Genomic DNA, 24,184 nt, shown 5'->3' on the forward strand with positions numbered 1-24,184 from the left:
ACTAGCCCAAAAGTTGTGTGCTTGTTGGGTTGCGTAAATAAAAGTGAGATTTATTTTATATATTTATTTTTTTCTTCAGATTTTATGGCGAATCTCGCGGTAGCGAGGAAAGGATTTCCAAGAATGGCCATTGCTGCCTGTTTCGGAGGACCCTTTTTAAGTAAGAATAAAATTCAGATTATTCTAGCAAGGAAGTTTCATTAGTTAATACTATAAATCTGGGTATCAAGGGTGTTCCTCAATGATTACTCTTAATATATAGTTTTATGATCTTTATCAAAAATTAAATGAAATAATATGTAAATAACAGTTCACAAATCAAAATTTAAGCGATGAAAAAAAAAAACGCTATCAAAATCTCACGAATTCCTATCGAGAGAAGCAGGATGGAAAATAACAAAACCAGTTGGGTTACCACAAAAAATTGAGAAGATGGGTAAATTGATTGGTAAGATTAAATTTATATTTCAAGGAGAAATGCGTTTGTGTTCAAAATAAAAAGTATTTTTGGTGTAAAGTGCACACAGTTAAAAAAAGGAAAACCTTATAATTTTTTTAATCGAATGATCAGATGGTCACGTACTGAGAAAAATAAAATTATTAATAATATTAATATATTAATACAAAAAATAATTATTAATAATTATTTCTTTTAATTTTTAAAAATCTAAAAGAATTAATAATAACTTAAAAAAGTAATTAAAAACTTTGCAGAAAGAAATAGTGAAGCTACCCTATCAAAATAGAGATGCTATATATATATAGTTGGAAGAAAAACGTCAAAAAAATATAGAGATTTAAGTCAAATAATTGTGGATTTTTAAAACAGTTCTCGAGTTAGCTGTCGATGCATAAATTTATCTAAATTTTGTTTGAATTATTAGCCATAGATACCATGCAAATAATAAAATTGTTCAAGTTTTTTGGTAATTAAGTCATAAGAAATCTTCAAACATCTCGTTCCTTTGATCTGATGATTGCTTGAATAAAGTTTACAAAGACGAAGATGCTTTTAAAATTGCTATTGATAAGGGAATTTGTTTTTTAAACAAAAAATCAAATTCAAATAGAATTAAGAAAAGCATTTTATCCTAATTACATTCTTTTTTAGGCTTGCTACTTGGAGTTGGAATTCCTTGTATAGTTGTATTAATTGGAGATGGAGGAAAAGGAATGGATGTAAGTACTTAATACGAAATTCTTAACATTCTCGAATCATTTACAAGGGAAACATGTCAAATTTAAAAAAAGAAAAATAAACATGACACGTGGAACCAGTCGTATTAAACCAAAAAACAAGTGAAATGTAATATATATATATAGTGATACTATTCGTCCAATAGTATCACTCTTATGGGAGAATATTAATCTGCTGGAATGTTGCTTAGGAACTATTCTCGTTACTGGATGTTAATGAAACTTGGTATATACTTTATGTATACCATGTGGCATTTCATTTTCTTGAAGTTCTAAACTTGTTAAAGCTTGTTCATATTCTCTCGCCATGCAATTGAAAGCCATTCACATAAAACAAATTTTGCCAAAAGATTTTCTGCAACGGGGAAAATTATGGTAATACTAATGACTTAATGAGTAATATAAAATAAATGTAAATCTTTTCTCGTTCATGAAAATCTATTGGTTGAAAGTTGTATTTATTTTTTGTTTCAGATTCTATTTTGTTCATACAACGTATATCATCGACATTTGTGAACTTAAAAATATTTTATTTGGGTCTTGATTTTAATTATAATTTAACCTCCCTGTATATACTATCGAATTCAAAATTAGAAGAATTTTCATATTTCCTAAATTGTTCTCAGACCATATTAAATGAAATTTTTTATAAAGTAGAGTTAGAGTAAAATTAGTATACAATAACTATAATGCACACCCACAACTGAGTAATACTCATCGGAAGTTGTAAAACAATGTTCACTGAATCGATCGGGAAAAAAAATGGGCTAGTAGAAGGTATGGCCCCTCACTGTCTATTTTTAATGTGATATACAGGTCAACACTGTAATTTTATCCCGAAAACTATACAGTTTACATGTTCTGGGGCAACATGATCCACTTGTTTCTGTTCAGCTACTCTGATATCAGTCACTGAATGGTTTTCAGAAGAAAAAAAAATTGAATGTTGAAATTGTCCCCTTCAGAGTATACCAAACATCTTTTTAAAAAAAGGTCTGAGATCACGCGGGAAAACTCTTCGCTTTCCTCCTGAAAATTACTGACCACATGTTGTAAATATGCTGACCACAAGTGATCGACAACGCAGGGTGTTGTCTGTCATTCGAATGAAATCCTCACTAATTGCACCTCTGAAAATGCAAACATAGAGCTTCAAGAGACCTATCTATACCTTAGAAAAGTCACAGTGTCTTTTTCAAAGATATGAGAAAGTGTGCGACCATCAAACCTCCACTGTGATAATGATAGATTTCTCAGATAATGGAAAATTCGTTAAGGGCTTTTTACATATAACAGTGTTAACCAGTCAACATACTATACAGTTTCGGATAACTCATCTGTTACGGTATCAGTGGTCTGGATATTGGACGGCCGTACACCAACTCCATGCCTTTGAACGAGGCACTGGTACAGAGTCTGCCAACCCACAAGTTCTACCTGCTCACATTAAAGTGGTAGCAAATTAATAATTAAGTACGCAAAACTATTTAAAACTTTGCTATTATCTAAAGACAAAACTTTTCCGATATTTTATATGCATCTTGTAATTATTTATAAATTTTCGTTGTCAAAATCTTTTTTAAACTATTGAAAACAGAAATTCTGCTACCATTTTAAATATTTGGCATAAATCCCCAGCTAAAAGCCAGAGAAGTTGGCAACTCTGTGAGCATAAGAGTGCAGAGGGCTCAAATCCCTCTTTTTTTTTTTTTTGCCAAATGGTAAAATGGTGGTTGCATGGTAACTCATTTTGAATTAGTGATTCAGCTGGCAGCCGAATACTACTCGTAGGAATAAATAAATATATATATTTTATCTTATCAAACCCTACAAAATTCGAAAACATGAAAATTTAAAAGAATACGATTATTTTCTTTTCAGTTAATGTATTCACCTCTAACAACTATATTGTTTTCAACATTGGCTTTGAGTCTTGTTGGTACAGTACTCATGATGTTGTTATTTCGCTTCCAAACAAAACGATTTTATGGAATTTACCTCATCATCCTGTACTTGGTTTTCTTGGTCCTTGCTGTATTGAAAGAATCACACATTTTTTAAGAACTAGGAGAAAAAGCATGGAATAATTTTATATGTATTTTTATTATGATGAAAGGAGGATAACACGTGTTTACATTACTTTTTATTTTAAAAAAAATATTATTTTATTTGTTGTGGTTTCTTATTTTAACTTTTTTCACCTCACACTTAATGCACAATAATCCTATGATCCAGCATGCTGATTCACGAAGAAGACTTTAAAAATGTTAATTTCTGCAAACGATATTTTCAGGCTCGAAATCAGATCGGCTTTTGAGTTTTTAAACTTGGACACGCTCTAAAAGTGTGTTTAAGAAAATGGACACAATTCGAAAGGAGTGTTTACGAAAATAGGCACAGCTCAAAAGGCGTATTTATGAAAATGGATTCAGCAAAAAATGCGTCTTTTTGGATTTTAGCTCAAATTTAACAACTAAACGTGGAATAAGGTGATTACTTTTCCTTACTTAACTACTGAGCATAATCGCTACGGGACTAAGTTCCGTAACGATTATGTCGGGACGGTTAGATCAATATGTAATTTTTTAGGTGATGTCCTCATATTCAAAACTCTGAATGGTAAAGTTAGTTTGTAAACTCTAAATTCCTTCAAAGTAAATTTACTACATCCATAATAAATTTATAGTTCCCATAGCAGTGTAAAAACAAGTGTTGACTTTCAAAGTCTTAAAATGAATAAGAATGAATAAATGAACATCAAAAGACTAATTTAATAAAATGTACCAAGTTCTGTTTGCAAATGGATGATATCACATTACGAATTTATTTGAATTTATTAGATTATTCTTTAAAAAAAGAACAACACTAATAAAAAAAAATTTGGAAAGTGGAATCAAATGCTATGCCCATTTTCTTTAACACACATTTTGAGCTGTGTCCATTTCCAGCTGTTTCTGTTTTTTTAAAACCGTATTTTGAGCCATGTCCATTTTCATACACACGCATTTCGATCTGTGTCCAGATTTGAAAATTAAAGGCACGATACGAAATTGCACTTGCCTCTTTTTTAAACGCAGTTTTCAGCCCTTAATATATGGAAATTGTGGATAGCGTAGCCACTTTTTACCCTTTCTGGTCATTACTCGTTGATGCTTAAAGAAACCTGGTGCCAGAGAGCAACCGCTAAAAGGTTAAAATTGCATAGCTTAAGATTCTGTAAACGATATTTAGCTTTAAAAAAAACATATTTTCCAATGAACTATATTTGAATCAATGAGTTTTATAATTGTGGGCAAAATATTTTGGTTAGCTTAAATAGTTCGGATATGACGAGATACGTAAATAGTAAAATTAATCTTTAGGAGTTGAAAATTCCGTTTTTATGACTGAAATATTGGAACCATATATTCAGAATGTCCTCCATAGCTTGGAAAACCAAATATCTGAATTTGAGGAAAGAAGGTCATGTTGATTCAAGGTCAAAATCCGATCTTGCAATTTAAAATATTATCAGCATTAATTAATTAGCATATTGAGGACCTTGAACAATTAATAATGCATTTCACTACGTAAAAATATGATTATTAGATCAAAAATTATTTAAAAAAATTCTATTTTGTTTTTGGTAGTACAACACAACCATAAGTTGGATTTTCTGGTTTAGAAATTACCTGAGACATAACATTAAAATGAATTTAGAACCACAATGATACGGTTAGAGAAAGAGCAGTTCGATCAGCCAAGAATCAAAACATGTTTTAGTACGGGGAATCGAACCTCGGCCCAGGACATCGACTCAATAGTTTTAATTACAATTAAGCACCGATTATACGTCTTTCAAGGGACCGATGTACAGTACGTCAAAAAAAAAGAAAAAAAAAGAAACACAATGAATAACTTTTGATCTAGTAATCTGATTTCTAGTTCTAGGACTCATTCTTAATGGTTCGAGGGGGTGACCTCAAATATTCTAATTAATTATTTCATACGATATTTTAAGTTATGAAATCAGACACAAAAACGTACTTTCTCTGAATAAACGTACCTTTTTTTCGACGGATTTGGATTTCTGACCCACCAAAAAATATAAAGGGTAGCCGCAATCTGAGAAATATGGTCCCCATATTTTGATTAAGAGAGTGATCCAAATTTTTGACCCCTTAACGTTAATATTACTTTTTAAGCATTTATCCATATCTCGAACTTTTTAAGTGAATTGAAAAACATTTGCACACAATTATAGAATTCTTTACTCAAAATAATTCCATGCAAAAAATAAATTTTAGTAAATATTTATTATATATTTTAATAACAGTCAAAAAAATTTTGAATTGTAAGGTATAAAATTTTTTACGTCATTTTAAAGTATGTAATTTTACATGAGAAAATTTGAGCGAAATCAGTTGCATAGAAATCGAATTTTGAATATACGACTTTTTAAAATTTGATTTCTCAGGAACTATTCAAGCGATTTTACTCAAATTTTGCATTTGGCCATACAAAATTACATACTTTAAAATGATGTGAAAAATTGTATACTTTACCATTAAAAATTTCTCTGACTATTGTTTAATAAAAAATAATATTTATTAAAAATTATTTTTGTACATGGAATTATCTTTGGATAAACGAATTTTATAATTGTGTGCAAAAATTTCTCAATTCGCTTAAAAAGTTTTAGAGATACAGCGAAATACGCAAAAAGTAAAAAATAACATTAAGGGGACCAAACTATGGGGATCATTTTTCCCAGATTGTGGCTACTCCCTATATCTTCGTGATTAGAAATCCGATACCGTTGAAAAAAAGGTATGGTTATTTAGAGAAAGCACGTTTTTGTGTCTGATTTAGTAACTAAAATATCGTCTGCACTATTTAATTAGCATATGCACTAATCAATTAGCACTAATACTGCACCAATTAATTAGCATATATGAGGTGAACTCCTCGAACTATTAAGAATAAGTCCTAAAACGTGAAGATCCGATTACTAGATAAAAAGTTATTCAGAGTGGTCCGTTGCTTTTGGCACACTGTACAAATGACCAATATAAAATTTACAACTAAAAATTAAATTAACTGAAAATTAAATAAATTTTTTTCTAAGAGTTAGTTTTTTCGTCGTATAATAGAACTTATGTAACACTTTATAGATTGAAAATGAACTGGAACTGTAATGGAACGACGTATAAAAGAAAACGACGTATAATTGAGAAGAGTATAAATGATGCTTTACTGTACTATCAAAACGGCATTAGAGATGATCATTAGACAATAAACTTTTTTAGAAACAAATAAGGAAATAAATAGATAAAATAAAATAATATAAAATAAAATGAAATAATAAATTTGAAGTAAATAAAACTTGTTCTGAAATAAAAAATTTTGCGAAAACTGAGAAATCCATCCGAAAATTAATGTCACTGAGTCGATTAGAAACACTAATTGATTAAAATGGTCCAAAACATTCTAAGTTTTTAAAATAGGCTCGTTCCCAGTAAACCGCTTCTAACAATATTTCCAAACATCGAGGGCATCATAGTAGAATTTTTCTGGAAGGTAATGTTTATTTTAGTGACCGAAAACTTAAAGTTCAGCCACATTTTTGTCGAACATTGATGAACTTCCATCATCGACCTCTTCATGACTTTCAAAAAATGCATTGTGTCAATTAGGCATTCAGGTAAATATCAAAGTTCGGTTCAATCATGCAAAAAGTTCAATTGTGTTTTCACATAACTCATCGAGTGCTGCATGAAACTTACTTTAACGCTTTAGTGAAACTCGTTTCACTAAAACGTTAGTTAAAGTAAGTAAACGAGTTTCACAGCATTACTTGTCAAATAGTCAGAAACGACTATGTTGACTGCCTTTGCACGCTACGACGTGTATTTGCTTCAGAGTCAAATCAGTGGCGTTACTGTTCGGACAAACCCTGCATCTTTAAAAAGATCCATAGAACGTATGATTATAGTAAAGAAGGTTCTAAGTGACAAGTAGTGATTTTATGCACATTCGAATTCTGCAGGAATTTGATTGCAAACCATCCAAGAATCACCTTTTTCATAGATACGTTAATTGGACTATAAGATTCTTTTAAGCCTGAAAGTTTTAGTGCTTTCAGAATAACTTCTTCCACTAAATAAAGCATTCCCGAGGACTGGACTGTTGTGATACACGATTGTCATGCAGGTAAAGGCTTCCGAGTTTCATGACCAATGGCATGATGGTAACAATGTGGTCCGAGCATCGATCGTCTTTACTTTCCAGACAAGTGCTGGACAGGTGGCCAAGCTGTTAGCGTGTCGGACTGCGAAGCCAATGACTGCGGGTTCGAATCTCGCTCTGGGCATGAATGTTTCTCTCTATGTGTTGTCCTCTGTTGTGTTTATGAATGTGGCCCACCTTATGAACTGGTATCTGTGGCAGTGTGACTTAGGCTCACAGGTGCCCACTGGGTAATGTTAAATGAGCAACACTTCCGGCATCGTCCCAAATGAAGAACGTAAAAGTTCAGTACCTGCCATTAAGAAAAAAAGAAAATTCCAGACAAGCTTGGTATCCATCGATCTAAAACTGAGTGGGCTTCTTTCCACCATCAGGAATCGAACCCCAGTTCTTCACAATGACAACTCAGTGCATTAACCCAACACCTCCTAGAAAAGAGTAGGCCTCTGCACGGGTTACCATAAATATCATTTAGTAGTCCAAACGTAATGACATACGCCGTATTTTCAACCACTGCGCAGCTTAGTACCCCGAACGTAATGACATCTTTCTTATTTTTCATCAACTGCGCAGTTAACTTCGTCACATCGGACTACAAAATTGATCCGTGCTGAGGCCTTCATACTTCTAGGAGGTGTTGATTAACCACTCATTTATTACGGTTCTAACTGCTTCCACTAAGCTCTCAAATAAAGAATAAGTCGAAGAAATTGCTCTTTTAACGTAATAAGCATCTGAGCATGCGCCAGACTTCGAAGACATGTCGATTTTGCCCACATATGGGAAATTGTGTTTTTTTTCAAAGAAAGTTTTAATGCTATGAAAAATAATGAATAAAAACGATGAAATATTCTTTTTTTTAAAAAAGAAAAGAAATTAGAAAACTTATGAAATTACATTAAATTGTAATTTTGTTGTTGTGTATTTAGTCGTTTGAGGCTAGGTTTACGAGCTATCATCTGACGCACGTTCAATCGATTGTAGACTTTCCTATAACTCTTTCTTATCCAAATTCCTCACAAACAAGTCTATAGAGGTGAATTATAAGAGAATGCGAAAAGTACGATAAATTTTGTCCTCATAATGAAGCCACGTGACTATAGGGTGAATCGAGAGAGAGTTTTTTCAATTTTCTTTATTATTTCAATAAATCGATGCTGGAAATTCAAAGCCAAAATTCTTAAATTATGATGATTTATTGTGGCGCATTTGGTTGCACAGAAAATTCATTTAAGGGGGACATTATACTTTCAAAAGTAAGTTAATTTGTTACTTTTTGGAATTACAATTTATTTATTTATTATAAAAATGGAATTTTAGAATGTTCTTTTTTTCTTAAAACATCATATTAATTCTGATTATTCAATTTTATTCATTATAAAAATCTAAATTTAAGCCTCCTACAAGTAAATACAAACGAATAAAAACAGAAACATGAAGTGAATATTATATTGAATTATTCATTATTAATACAAAAAGTTTTTTTTAATTTTAGTGCTGAAATGTAGCAGTCGAAATTTTGGAGACATTGCTGTCGTTCATTTATGTTACATAATTTTACATTTTTAATCTCCCTAATGTTTTCGATAGAGAAACACTCTCTGCTGTTGAGCTCACTACTGTTGAGGCGCAACTTCTGGAATTCTAAATTAAATGCTAGTTGCTAATTAAATTATGCCTGTGAAATGCTGAGTGATTTCAAATAAAACTCCATGTTAATGCCAAAGAAAACTATTTGTGTATTATTTATGTCAAATATTCGTATTCGATTTTTATTCTTCGAAATTTTTTTATTATTTACATCATTAGTTTGCAAAAAAAATACTTGAGGAAAACAATATTCTTTTATTAATTGATAAATATTTTAAAAAAAAAATAAAATCATTGGAATTTTTAAATAATTATTTAGTTTGCTTATATAAGTCTCTAAAAATGAGCTAATATTTAATTTTTTATGTTTACAAGAAAAACAGATTATAATTTTTTTTTTCATGTAACAAAAAATTTAGAGTTGCTATTACTTTTATTGTAACCCTTTGCGGTCGTGTTAAGTTTATACATGAGTGTCCTGCTGGTCGGAATTAATTTACGTTGAACGAACAGTAATATATGATAATATGCAAGATTATGAAGGAAAAATAAAACTTATTAATTCTTTTTTTAAACTTTAGATATATATAACACAATAATATTGTAATTTCATGTAAAAATTATATTTTATAGTTCTCCATCGTGTGGTATCTTTTAAAGCAATGTGAAGCTCTGGTTTTCGAGAACATGCATCGCAAAAATAATTAGTTTGGCGTCTTCCGCCTTTTCTCTTTGATCATACAGAACAATCTTCACAATGCCGCAATCTCTGCAGTTTGCCCTTAAGTTGTGGCTGACATCGCTGCTGTGGTGGCTGAGAGACGACTGGAACGGTAAAAAAGCGTTGGTGGCTGAGAGACGACCGCAAAGGGTCAATATGCTGCATTACTGAAAATCTGCAGATAATTTTTTTTAAAGAATGAATGGAACAGTAATGTATTTTTTTACTTGAAGTAACAATTACAGCTGGAACAGAAAAGGAAGTAAATGAATTATGGAATATATGTTCCTCTGCATTGATTGTCGATGTAAAACAAAATATATACAATTCTTTCTGAAAAACAGCCTCTTTTACTTAGACTGTCTATTTGAATTTTTTTTGTCTAAAATATGCCCATTTTTATACTGCTGTTTTGTCACTGCTGCACATGCTGATTCGCCCATTTTTATACTGCATGGATGTTTCCTTGCAAGAGGTATTCTGTAAAGACAGTCCTTCATATATTTATAAATTCTCGTCAAAAATTGAGACAAAGTATATCTATTAGAGTCATAAATTAATGTTTTAACCAGGAAATGCAAGAATGCTTTTGACATCTGATTTTAGAATCAAAACCCGTTTCATTCCTTTTCAAAACTTGGAGTTTCTAATAATAGTTTTTAAACTTTTCTCTATCTCCACAGGCAATCAAATAAGTTTTGGTGACCGTTTTTACCAATTTTGGTTTATATTAGTTTGGATAATTTTTGATTTGGTTTTGGTTATTTGGTTATTATTTTGCAGTACTCAATGCATTAACTTATGTTCGTTTTGACATATATACTAAAAATACGCAGTAAGGGAGGTCTTTACAGAACACCTTGCATATTTTGAGAATGAAGTCAAAGACATATTAATGAATGACATTTAATATTGAAGCAAAGAAAGATGAATCACTACTGAAAAAATGACAGCATTAAAAACATCAAAATCAAATAGTTTGCCAAAAGTAGTCTGAAAAAGTTTCAATAACTTCTTCAGGTCAAATGGGAAATTTTTCTTGAATGTCAAAAGTGGTAGTATGTCTTAAAATTGATTAATAGCAATTTTAAGGACCACTATATGTGCAAACAATTTAAACAAATAAAACCTGATCAAATCAATACAGTTTTTAAATGCTAGCAAAATTAAGCATATTAAGTATGTCTTACCACAGTAAATTTTCTGGGCAACCTCTGTAAAAATTTTCTGGTTGCTTTTATTTTACAACGAATCATTAGACTATCTGCTATAGTTTAGAAAAAGAAAATAAGAGCTTTATATTATACATACTTTTTTCATTATTTTGTATTAATTTTGTATTAGTTTAGGTCAAAATAAATAAAAAAAATCTTGTATTTAGCATTTTAATAGTTTATGGGTATAAAATACGGCACTGGTGTCTTTTTTTGTTGTTAAAGGTAAAATCTTTCAAACACTAACTTCCGAACAATAATTTTTCAATTTTACACTTATTTGCAGTTATTTAGATCTAAGAAAAACAGTTATTCATCATTAAAATTTCAATTATTGATACATTTTTGAATATAAATGAAGAAAAAAAACTTTTTTATTTATTTTATGTTTTAGTACAGATATAATTCCGATAATCTATCAGTTTTACTAATTATTAGACTGTTCTTTATAAAAAAAATATATTTTTGGTTGTAATTTGAGTGTCAGAAAAAAATGAATGAAAGAGACTTAAAGAAATTTGAAAAAATTATATCTTCTCTCTTCAAAAGCAATGAAATTTTTTCACAAAGAAAAAATTCATTTATTTCGGAAGTTTTGAAAGGCTCTTCTTACCAACAGATTCTATTATGCATTACATTGCACAGTCCAGTTTATAATAATAAAATAATCGTTGCTATTATACAAAATGATTTCACCGGAGAAAAGCAATTTTAATTTTTCTTTTGTCCTTTTTCTCTGGTTCTGGTGGTTCTTCTTTTTCTGGTATTTTAACTTGTGGTGGGGGAAAATCTTCATCATAAATTTGTCGAGTGAATTTACAATCAATGAGGTATGATGCTAAGAGAGGTAAACGCCATTTACCTTTTTGTTTTGGTTTCGGCATTCCAAATATGAGGAACTTGTACATACCTACACGAAGTGGTGTAAATGTAAAACTAACGCGATTTTCTTTGTCTTCTCGGCGAATGATATCTTTGGAGTCCATTTCTATGCTTTCGACATCCAATAATTGGTAAGTAATGAGCATCACATCTTTTACCTCAAGAATAAGTTTTCTTTTCCCACCCCAAGTAACAATCATAGGTCCACTTTGGTTTATCATTTTCATACGATAATCATAGAAACATTGAGTTGGTCCCCAAGGCATTTCATTGTGTGGAAAAGGCTGAATATATTTTTTCGCTACTAAACAGTCCAATAAAAATATAACTACATTGTGCAGGTTTGTTTCTTCTTTCATTTCCCTTTCGGGTTTGGCGTAAACCTAAACAAAATAATCAACATTTTACTATTTATTTGGGCACTTCTAAAACACTAGATTGCCCAAGGAAGTCATTTTGACTGCTTTTTCATTTGCAAAAAATGTACAAATAATAATGAATACATTTTTTTTCCAAGTGAAGTACATTTTTTTTATTGTTAATATTTACTAATAGCTTGTTACATAACTGTAAATAATAAAAAAAATATTAAAAATTAATTAAACAAATTTCTTTACACATTCTTTCACAATGCAGTCATTTTGACTGCTTTTGGGCAATATAGGTGTTTCAGTCTTTCTAGTGTTAACATTAATTCAGTTTAAATACATAATCTCAAGAAACAAGCAGCACGATATTAACTGATAAAAGCTTCATTCATTTCCAAAATATACAAATTGGAAATTACAGTCGACATGTTTTAAGCTCTTAAAAACAGGCGCCCATTTTCAAGCACTTGAAACATGACGATTGTTATTTCCAACTTCGTATATATTTGAAGCGAATAATTATACTAATTAAGTTTGTTAACACTATTGAACACTAAATATCAGAACTTATGAAAAATACCTTTCTATTTAAAATAATTAATGCCATAATAATTTTTTTAATTGCATTTTTAGTCATCAGATTATCTTAAATAATTTCTGGAAAAATAATAGGCGTTGAAATCTTTACGTGATTTGGACAGTTCGCTATTTCATGTGAAATAAAATGGCATTTTGTCGCAGGAATATATCGAATCATAAAAAAATATTTTGAAGTATTTGTAAAATTATTTTAAGGGTTAAAAAGTTGAAAGTACTGACTTATTATTTTTCTGCTAAGAATGTGAAAGCAATAATGCTAATGCCAATTGAGTTTGGTGGCACTATTAAACACCAAATAATAATGAAAGTTATCTTTCTATTTAGCATAATAAGCTTTTAATTGAATTTTATGACATCAGAGAATTTTAAATAATAATTCGTGAAAACAAATATTTGCCTGGCAATCCTTACGCGATTCGGACAGTTCGCTATTTCATGCAAAAAAAAAAAAAAAAATATGGTATTTTGTTGCAAAAATACTTCAGTCAAACTTAGTAAAATATTTACAAAATTAATTAAAACTGGATTAAAAATATATATTTTCTGTTAAAATTATAGCACTGTTTTGATCCTTACATTTGGATTTTCATCCAAACGCTATATTATTTTTTCTAAAAATACTTCACATAGAAAATAATGTAAGTACTATGAATATTTAAGGATGGTATCAAACAATCATCCAAATAAAACTTTGTTTTATTTTTAAGCATCTAGAATTTATAATGAAAAAATTCGTAAAAATTGTCTCAGCAAACAGAAGGAATTTTCGAAATTGTTAAAAAATTTTTTAAAGTATTGGCATAAGTTGTAGAAAACTTGTTTTCAATAATTTATGCCAATTCCTGCCAATAGATTGAATTACAAGTTTCCTCTAAAATACTTACTGTGAATGAAATTTTAGCTTCACCGTTATCAGCTGCCATGCACATATTTTTTTGATTCATGATAAGATGGGGAGGACATCAATGGATTAGTTTAATAAATATTGTACAATAAGTCAAACAATTAGTAAGGGGCAAATAATTAAACTCAGAAAAAAAAATTTAATCCTAAAAACTGAATTTTTTTTGCATTGTTTGGTAGAAACTGTGTTTAGCTCACAATTTCTCTATAAGATTTACTCTTAAAAATTATAAATTTTTCAGGGGTGAAAAAAACATTTATTTACTCAATAATTCTTCGAGTTTGCTTTATAGACCGTGTATAAGTTTCGGTGATGGGAATGTAAGACGTCAAATGAAACAATATGGCAATGAAACATCCTCTTTAATAGTAAAAGATAACAAACCATCAAGAAACTCACTAACTCCAATTAACGGGTTATTCGTTAAAAACATTTAAAAGTTGTTATTAAAAGAATAATTAAAACTTAAACGTAAACATCTCATACTGCAGGTGGGCGTCAACGGTTAGAAACGGAATATCGGTACGATGTCTCGGACGCTACACAACGACCCTCTCAAAGGCTGGAAATAGGTGTAATCTCGGCATTAAGCGCTTCCAACCGATTCATCGAAACTATGATGACATAAAACTAAAAAGTCCTAAGTTAGTCAATGTTTGAAACTAAAAAGTTCAGGTAAAAGTCTTTGAATGAGTAAGACATGGGTTGGAGGCAGTGGTGCATCAGTTGGGAGGGCAAGACCCCTTGATCATGGTCGTGAGCAGATTGAGCGTTTCTTGGTCTCTCAGCAACTCTTGAAGTTCTTTTATGAGGCTGACGAGACGATGTGCATTAGATGTTCTCTTACTGGGGCGGGCCTCGCATCCAGTAAAGTTCGATGTGTGTGCTTTCAGGCAATTGCAGCACTTGTCCGGGGTCTCTCTGGGTTTTTTTTTGCATTGGTACGAATAGTGCCCTTCGGCGCATTTCATACATCTGGCTTCCTTTTTGCAGCTACTTTGTGTGTGGCCATGGTTCTGACATTTGAAGCTCTGGATCGGTCTCCTTCCACCTCGGTACTTCTCTACGACGATCGGGAACTGCTTTATTCTTTCAGCGTGGTAGATCTTTGTCTGATTGGCCAGCAGAGGAGTGACTACGACGTAGAGGAGGAGTGGCCTATTGGCTCCTCCCACTTTCTTCTTGAACTGCACTATTTTGTTGACTTCGATGTCCCCAATTCAAGGGAAATCTCATCGATGCTAAAATCATCTGGGAGTCCTCGGAAGAGCACTTTTTCATTCTTGAGTGGAAGAACTTTTTCAGCAGTAGGTGCAGTCCCTGGGACTTGAGTGGGTGTCTTCGAAGTCTCAGATGTTTTCTCCGGCTGTGGTGGGGGGGGGGCAGAGGCAGGAGAGCTGGTTTTCGGCTTTGTTGATTTGGCTTGCTTCTTCTTCCTCTTTTTCGCTGGAGGCTCGATGATATTTTCAGAGTCCGAGGCCCGACACTGTGTTCCATTTTTTCTTCCGCAGGGGTGGAGGCAATCTCGGGCACTGGAGTAGTAATCTCAGGAACTGGAGTGATACCTCTCGAAGGCAAACTGTCATCTCCTTAAGTACTGGACATCAGCCTCTTCACTCCCTGTCTTGGCCGCCGGTTGTGCTCCTCCGCCGGTATTCATCCGCGCAGGAACTATTCCGGTTCGTCCTCCTACCTTCGGTCTTCGATCCAATACTCGATCCTTCCATCTCGGCTTTTCATGCTATCTCAGCTGTCGCAACCAATAGCCTATACAGACCGGTCATTATCATAGGAGGTAAAACAAGTTTCAAAAAAATGATTGTGAGGTGTTTTTAGTTTATCTAGGAATGAATCTAGAGAATAAAAGTCTACCAAAATCAGATTAACAGAAGTGGATATTTTTTCAAAATGACTGCCGCTAACTATGAAATTTCGAAAAACTCCTGTAACTTAATTAATTTTTTGCGTAGAACAATTATTTTTTATGTCTAACTTAGCCACGAAAAAGACTATCAAAATTTGCAAACGATAGTTTTTTTTCCTACAAAATGGCCGCCGTTAAATTTGAACATTGTCAAAACTCTTATTGGTGTGGAAACTACCGAAAGCTTTATTGGACAAAGAATTTCATTCAACCTCTGAGAGAAAGTTTATCACTGAACTTCTGAATGTGAATATTTTTCCGAGACTACTTCAATGACTATTTACTAGGAAACGGGAAAAACTTAGTGCGGAACAATTATTTTTCAATCTAACTTACGATTTTGTGTAAATAAATAAAATAAAAAGTTTTTTTATTCACCACAAAAAACACGTAAATATTTAGTGAAAAATTACGGGCAGAATTCCTTTTCGAAGAAGTATTGCAAATATCAGTTATTTAAATTTATCAAACCCACGCTGTATTTTTACGCTGTATTAAATTTAACATATCACGCTGCATTTTTTTATCACTGTACGAAGTCGTTCGAAAATATCAGCTATTTAAATTTATAAAATCACGCTGTATTAAATTTATCAAACCCACGCTGCATTTTTTTTTGTAGCTCTTTTGTTTATTCATCATATAAAACGCGTAATTATTTAGTGATAAATTACGGGCATCAATAGATATACTTCATTTTCGAGGAAGACGCTGGTATTTGAAAAGTCGTATGCAAATACTAGTTATTTATATTTATCAAATATTCTTAGCTAATTTTCTTAACCTAATTTTAATTTAAAGTAAATGAAGAGTTAAATATACTTTGAAATAGTAACGTCCTTCAACAGGAGGTGTAACAGCAAAAGATCCAACCAGTCTGTCTTCTTTGAGTTGGCAAAAAACGTAATTATTAAGCGAAGCATTTTCAATTTCATCCGCTGGATATAGTTTGTACTTCCATCTCATTGGTTCATGAGCTGCAATTTTAACTTCTTTGTGAACCTAATAAAGATAAAGATTTTCTTATATCTCAGACAGGTGATTTGTCAGTTTATTGGGGGATTTTATCCGGTAAAAAAATGAATCACTCTGAATTTATGACCTAATATTGGACTTTAAATCATAAACAGTAGCATGATTGGTTTAACAAACACACTTTAAATGCAGGGTGTTCCGGAAAGACCACCCTCAATATATAGTTTTAGGCACCTCTCAAAAAAGGAAATATATACGTTTGGATTCGCAAATTATTAGTTAGGCGAGAAAAAACAGAGGTAAAAAATTTTTTAAACGTCATGGAGAATAATTTGTGGTGAAAAATATTTAATTATGGCAGTATCAATGATTACAAACGTCTTTTCACGATTTTATGATCCGAAGGCTGAAAGAATACACCAGTCTATAAATGGATTTAGTATTTGCTTGGTGATGAATTGTGCAATTTGCCAAGAATTTCGATCTAGTATATTACAAATCTGTACTAAATCATTCTGACTTTTATTAAGGTGAATCTAACAGGACATTTCAATGTTCTTTGAAAATAATACAGGTATGATACCGATGTCATGATCCAGTAATGCATACTGAAAAATTATTCCTCCAACCATTTTAGTAATAGAGTGTTATCAGTAAAATTGGCGTACCAATATCTTATCGTTTCACACTTTTTCCTATTTTGAGTCAAGTGCCTTATTAACTGTAATTTTTGATTTTTTATGTTTTGTAATATTTAAAATCTGTTAAAAACAGACCCCATAAGTTTAAATTAAACCACTATTTATTTCAAAATAATCCGAACTAAAGAGGTCTCATAATTTTTCAATGGATTACACAGCTGAAGCTATTATAAAGTTGAAATTTTTTTCTCAAAATAGTGTGACTTAAGCAAATTTAGTGATATGAAGTTTTGATTTTCAGCAAAATTCAAACCTGTAATCATATTTTGAAGCAACTTACTTTAAAAATAACAGGATTTTGTGGCCGAGATCTTATTTTCATGTTGTAATCAAAGAAGTAAGGAGACACTTTAGGTAAAGCGTTAAATTCATCCAAGCTTACGATTACATCAAGAAGCTGCCACCTGTCAAATAATAAAATGCTGAAAAACAATTGTATAAAATTATTTAGCAAATACAGTCAAACCTTGTTATCAAACAGAAAGGCTTTCTTTTCATCGAAAATAGTTCTATTTTTAATATCTACAATACTTGTGTTGGCCTGTAAAATAACATGTATATACTTAAAATAAAAACAGTTAATTCAAGCAATGTCATTATTCTTTGCTTGTTTGTTTCGTTGTTCTTTGATTTCTCCTTAATTATCCTTACTTTTCTTCCAAATCACATGCTGCACACTTTGCAGCACCTATTAACTAAGGTCCTTCCGTTTAAATTCAACACCTTGGGAAGTTTATTCAAATATTATGGGGATATATATTTTGTATTAACTTCACTCGGTATGAATGATCAAAAATGTTTTGTAAAATAAAGCGCCATAGAGAAATATATTCTTTCTCTATTATCAGGATAGCACATGAGTTGGGAATTCATAATTTTCTTTGATATTGAAAAGAATTGCGTATTCAAAGGTAAAGCATAAACAAGGAGGTGTTGCGATTTTCTCCTCTAAGCATTTATAGACATCTATGATTTACTTTTTTTTTTCTTTTTTTAGCGAAAATGGGGAATCCAAAATTTCCAAAAATATACTTACGTAGTAATAAAACAGCCATAGAAAGGAGTTGGTAATGTTTAATAACAACATTAATTGTAGTTTTAATCATTGATTGGTCTATTTCAGATTCATAATGAGCAACTAAAAACAGAATTATATGTATTTATATTATTTTATAATTAAAATTTATTTTCAAGTGATAGAAATCTTTGCCATCATTCTGAATTCATATACTGTAATATTAATGATATGACACTAATTAGACATACTTATTTAAACTATTTTATATTGTTATGAATTTTTTTTTCTGTCCTCAGTTTTTAAATTTTTGTCTCATTATTCAGTTGTAGTGGTTTAATTACGTCGCACTAGAGCTGCACAATGGGCTATTTAATAACCATCATTGAACAGCAGACCCAATTTTGGGTTTACGACTACTAATGTTCAACTCCGTAGCCTTGTAATTTTGAACCCAATCCAGAAGACAAGGGAACTCCTGGATCGAGTATTAAGAGAAATTTGCCTTCGTGGAGCAAACTAGTATTTGCGTTACATGGAGAGGAAGACCACGAGAACCTTCTACTGTTAGCCTGACGGCAAGGGGACTCTGACCAGTGATCCGCCTACCACTGAGGATAATTCACTGCAGCACTGTGGTCGGTGCAAGACGGATGCGGAATTGACTGGGATTCGAACCCGGTTCGCCCCATTGGAAGGCAAACGCTATATTCCCTGAGCCATCACGTCTCACAATGTGCTATTGGCGAGTGTCTGGTCCTTAGGAAGACATGCCATCAAAATCCTCTGCGGGCAGGATATCTTTGTTAGCCCAACGACCTCACAAATAAGATCCCCTCTGCAGAGGATCATAACTGAGGGATCATCATGAGGGATGCTTCCATTACCACTAGCCCACTGTGCAGCTCTAGAGCGTCCTAAATAAAGTGCTTTGGCTGATATTGATTTGGCTAAAGTGCTTTGGATGAATATTTAGAGATCAATAATCTTTCTCAATAATTATTTCACTCTCGTTAAAATCTAAAAATATCTTCGTCAAAATCTTCTAGTCTTCGTTAAAATCTAAGAGTAAGTTTTTCAATACCTGCTATAGTTATTTTCCATTTCATCATACGGATAATGCGTCCAAATCATTATCTCTGGGTCCGTTAGGAAGAAATGTTCGTTTAATTTCTGCTGAAATTTTCCGGTATGATCTGTAAAACCTAAAAACGAAGAAATTATTATTTCACTAATAAGAAAATTGCACCAAGTGTAACATTAAAATTTGATGCAAGGTGGTTAAAATTAAACTGACGGTACTTAGAAACTCGTAGCACCGGTTTGGCTGAACGAAACTGTTTGGAACGAAACTTCAAACAATTGTTATTTAGATCATGGGGAATACACGGAAAAAAATAATTTGAAATTTCGCCATCAGATGATGCAGCGAAAAAATAGATAACAGCCCTAAATTTCAAGGAATAATACTAGAATATTTTATTCACTTACACTCGGCGTTTTCAGTGTGCTTACTTTTTCGTCCAGCGATGTGCATGTGATTGCATGTATGCGTCACAGGGAAATAATGAAAACGGAGATTTGATCAAATCCCTAAGGATATCATGGCAGATGTTAAAATAACAACTCTATGTGGGGATTTTCCCAAAAGAAAGTAAATGGTCCCATCAAATCCCTGAATGATTATATTGAAAAAATGAAATGAACGATGACAGATGTCGGTTGAAAATAAACAACATGAAATAAACAAAAGATGAAATGAACATGCGGACTTTTACTTATGTTTTAATTTAAATTATTAGCTTTAGAAGTTTATTTTTTTGTTGACCGTAATATCCATTGACGAATGATATTTTTTGAAGTAATGAGCTCATCAAGTTTAAGATCGTTACTAAAGATTAGTAAAAATATTGGTATATGGAATGCGGCTAATGATAATAATCACTGTTTATTATTTTAAATAATCGGGTAATTAAAGGAAATGTGTGCCATTGTCTAGTTTACCCTACGCTGATGTTTTTTTGAGGTTAATTGCCAGTCCCGGTATACCTTTGCCCAGAAAACCCAATACTGTATATCAACGTTAAGTGTCTTAAAAAACGTAAAACGAATTTAAAAAAAAAGATTCAAAACCTTCTAGCACAACAGATGAACAAAGCATACAAATTGCGGGAGTCTGCATCTAAAGTAAACAAACAACTGTATTGTCTATATCTGATAGATAATTCTGTTTAATCAACTTAATTGGTAGAGTATTAATGATAATTATTAGTATTAATAATAACTGGGGATTAATAATATTAACCGATTAATTATATTGATCGTAACATCTAAACAATATGTCATCTTTTCACTAAAACAGTATATAGGAACTTGATCAACATTTACTCTCTCTAGAGACCTCTCAGAGTTGCTATTTTAAAATCTTCCATGAAATCCTCATCTAATTTAAGGATTTAGTTCAGACTCCGTTATCCGGCATATGCTTTTCCATATAGTTTTAGAAGTGCAATGTGGTAAACATGTTTTTCAAACGAAACCTTGGTTCTATGATCTAAATAAAATCGAATCGATCGGATCCGTTCGGCAGAACAGGAAATAGGAGTACCATCAGCTTAAATTATACCATCTTGTATAAAGCAAAACACAGGTCACATAGATTATGTTGAGCTTTTGTACGATTTTTCTCAAATGTTTCAGAACAAAAAGAAAAAGATTATGATCTTCTTGGGTGAAATTGGAAGTTTTTTTCTTTCGAAGTTCGAAATCAACGATCAGCTTGGGATGTTGGGTGGTAATAATTAAATTTACTATGTTTTGACTTACATAGTCTGTTCTGGTAGATGGATGTTAATGTGTAGGTTATGTTGACCATGCGAACTACAGTTATAAGAAGTGGTTCAAATTTCGATCACCCGGTTTGAAAAGGCCATGCGGATAAACAAATTTCACAAATCAAATACTCAAAGCTTTAGTTATAGCACATGTTCAATGAACATTTTATTTTCAGAAGCAAATGTTCAAAATGCAGTATACGTGTTCAATTGTATAACTGGAATAAGTTTCCAATCTACTCCAACAACAGGAAGTTGCTTTGCTTGATACCAGCTCCAATCCAGTTTTGTTTAAATATCGTCCCCTTCTTCTACCCTGCACCACATATCCCCAATTAAGTTGCTATATTTTTCAAAGCCTGCTTCGATATAATCTCTTTCCGTAAGTCTTTCCAACCTCGATGTTTTTGCAATTCTCTTAACAATTCTTCTTGCAAATCTCTATGTTCTTGCAATTCTATTCATTCTATTTCTATTAACTCTCATAAAACAATCTTTCCAGCAATGTTCTCGCTTCTTTGCAACAGGGAAGTTACAATGTTTTGCAACGTTTTTGCAACTTATAAAATGTTCACTTGTTATGCTTGTATAAGGTGATTCTTACATTTAGGGTGGAATGGGTATCTTAATAGTTGTTTATAATTATTTTAAAAAATTAATTTGAGTAAAAACTTAACAAAATAGTAGAATGGACCGAAATAAAAAAAAGTAATTCTTACCAGTTCCCCAAGTAGTGTCGATAAAACGCCAAGCTCCAAGTAAAAAAACAGCATTCCAGGCATGGGTGACATCCTCACCAGGAACGAACTGATGGCCCGGTCTATAATCATAACCCTTAGCGAATCCATTCAATGTTTTCACCCTTATGCTTGCTACCCTTTAAAAAGAAAGTTTTCTTACAATTCTTTCAATATTGGAGTCAAATCTTGCTTCTCACTTTTTTTCATTGGATCAGTTTTTGCCATAGATATAAAATGAATAATTAGCAAAATCAAATTCAATAATAATATTTAATTTTTTAATACGCGCGTTGATATTACAGCAATGCCAAAAACATGGATTGATCATTAAACTAGTAAGAAAAAAAATTTTTTTTACAAAAATTTAAAAATTTTTTATTCATTTTTTAAACAATGAACTTGTCGTGTTTGAATGATAAATAATGTAAAAATATCTTTTTTTTTTTAATTTATGCAATTGTACATGACATTTGTTGACGCAAAATAATTATTCCATCTCACTTTGGATCTCCAATAAGCTTTTTAGGCTCACTATTTAACTCCTAGGTCAACAATTGCCTCAGAACTTTTACTGGGAAATATAGTTCCAATAATTTGGTCAGGAATAGGGTCCAAAGTTTGGACCATTTAGTGTTAATAGTTTTTCGTATTATCATGAGAACTTTTTAAGCTAATTGCAATTTTTTTTCACACAATTATAAAACTCGTTTGTCCAAAGACAATTTCATGCAAAAATTAAATTTTAGTAAATATTTATTATATTTTAGTATTTTATTTAATAATAGTCAAAAGGATTTTGAATTGTAAGGTACACAATTTCTTGCGTCATTTTAAAGAATATGATTTTACATGGCAAAATTTGAAAATTTGAGCAAAACGGTCGAATAGTTCCTGAGAAATCGAATTTTAAATATTTGCTTTTTTTAAAATTCAATTTCTCAGGAACTGTTCGACCGATTTTGCCCCAAATTCTGTATTTTGCCATGTGAAATTATCTTCTTTGAATTCATGCGAAAACATATCTAATGATAAATTATGTATACCAAACAATTACATTTTTCGACCATTATTAAATAAAGTAATAAAAAAGCAATAAATATTTAATATAGATTATTTTTTGCATGGAAGTATCTTTTGATTAATGAATTGTATAATTGTGTGCAAAAAGTTTTCAAATCTATTAAGAAGTTCTCGAAATACGATGAAATACGCAAAAAGTTAAATTAAAATTTAGGAGTCTAAACTTTGAAGCACTCTCCTGGCCAAACTATTGGGACATAATTTCAGATTGCGACTAGCCCCTATATTTTGGGGGTCAGAAATCCAAATCCATTGAAAAAAAAGTATGTTTATTCAGAGAATGTTCATTTTTGTGTCTTTAAATATCTTTTTTAATTACAATATTTGAGGTCAACCTCTTGAGCCATTAAAGATTGAACGTGAAACTCTGATCATTAGGATCAAAAGTTATTCAGGGTGGTTCGTTTTGTCTGCCAATAGACAATAGCATCGCAATAAAAGAATTAGTGAGAAAAAAAAGTTGAATTCCTATAAAATGACAAATAAAGAAGAAAATAATTTTAAGAGACATCGAAAACAATTATGGTAAAAGCTTTTAAGTATAAAATCTAATGATCATTACGACTCATACAGTAAAAAGATTCAAATCAGAAAATATTATACAGATGGAAGGTTTGTAATTTTAGGAGAAATGAGTTTTAACCATGAGTTAGAAAACAAAGTATAAATTGTCAAGAGAAGAGAAACGGCAATAAAATTATTTTCTTTTTCACTACAATTTATTTTAGACTGAAAGTTTGAATAAAAAAAGAACAGTTTTTCAAATTTAACAGAAACATCCTATTTATTTGACATTTATATAATATATTGTTCATAGATCGTGAAGAAAGCTTTTTCGCTTGGGTTTTTATGCTTACTTACATAAATTAATGCTAATTTCATATAAATTATTTTAATAGCACATATATGATGTATTAAATAATTTCGATATTAATAAACAAGCATCAATGTGACAAATGTAATAAAACAAATATTGCATTTATAAAAAACATAAAAGTAAACTGATGCCAAGTAATAATATCTGTAAACAAACGCGAATAAATATTATTTGATACATAGCATAAAAGTCGATAAACATCACATTTTATAATACGTATCTTAAAAATTAAGTACTTAATGATTTGGAATAACAGTTGAATAACGTTAGAATACAATTTTGGATGCAATAATGTATAACAATGTATATATATTTACAATAATTAAGTATATTT

General features: G+C 31.2%; 2 protein-coding genes across 3 annotated transcripts in view; one reads left to right on the plus strand and one right to left on the minus strand.

Moving 5' to 3' along the window:
* The window catches only part of LOC107437019 (mitochondrial sodium/calcium exchanger protein), a 65,963-nt gene extending 62,598 nt beyond the window's left edge, over positions 1 to 3,365 (plus strand). The window contains exons 14-16 of the mRNA XM_016048882.4: positions 80 to 160; positions 1,112 to 1,179; positions 3,079 to 3,365. Coding sequence (XP_015904368.2) covers positions 80 to 160; positions 1,112 to 1,179; positions 3,079 to 3,258 — 329 coding nt within the window. The 3' untranslated portion in view covers positions 3,259 to 3,365. The remainder of the gene's footprint in view (positions 1 to 79; positions 161 to 1,111; positions 1,180 to 3,078) is intronic.
* Positions 3,366 to 11,491: 8,126 nt separating this feature from the next.
* The window catches only part of LOC107437018 (kyphoscoliosis peptidase), a 115,555-nt gene continuing 102,862 nt past the window's right edge, over positions 11,492 to 24,184 (minus strand). Inside the window, exons 10-14 of one of the 2 annotated variants that reach the window (XM_016048881.4) lie at positions 21,873 to 22,030; positions 19,404 to 19,524; positions 17,585 to 17,708; positions 16,451 to 16,630; positions 11,492 to 12,215 (exon numbers count right to left, since the gene is read on the minus strand). In XM_016048881.4, the coding sequence (XP_015904367.1) occupies positions 11,643 to 12,215; positions 16,451 to 16,630; positions 17,585 to 17,708; positions 19,404 to 19,524; positions 21,873 to 22,030 (1,156 nt within the window). In that variant the 3' untranslated portion in view covers positions 11,492 to 11,642. Of the gene's footprint in view, positions 12,216 to 16,450; positions 16,631 to 17,584; positions 17,727 to 19,403; positions 19,525 to 21,872; positions 22,031 to 24,184 lie in introns of both variants that reach the window. The other variant, XM_016048880.4, reaches the window with a different exon arrangement.

This window comes from Parasteatoda tepidariorum, chromosome 11, assembly GCF_982258835.1.
Source record: "Parasteatoda tepidariorum strain Cologne lab strain chromosome 11, Ptep-v5.0, whole genome shotgun sequence".
Lineage (NCBI taxonomy): Eukaryota > Metazoa > Arthropoda > Arachnida > Araneae > Theridiidae > Parasteatoda > Parasteatoda tepidariorum.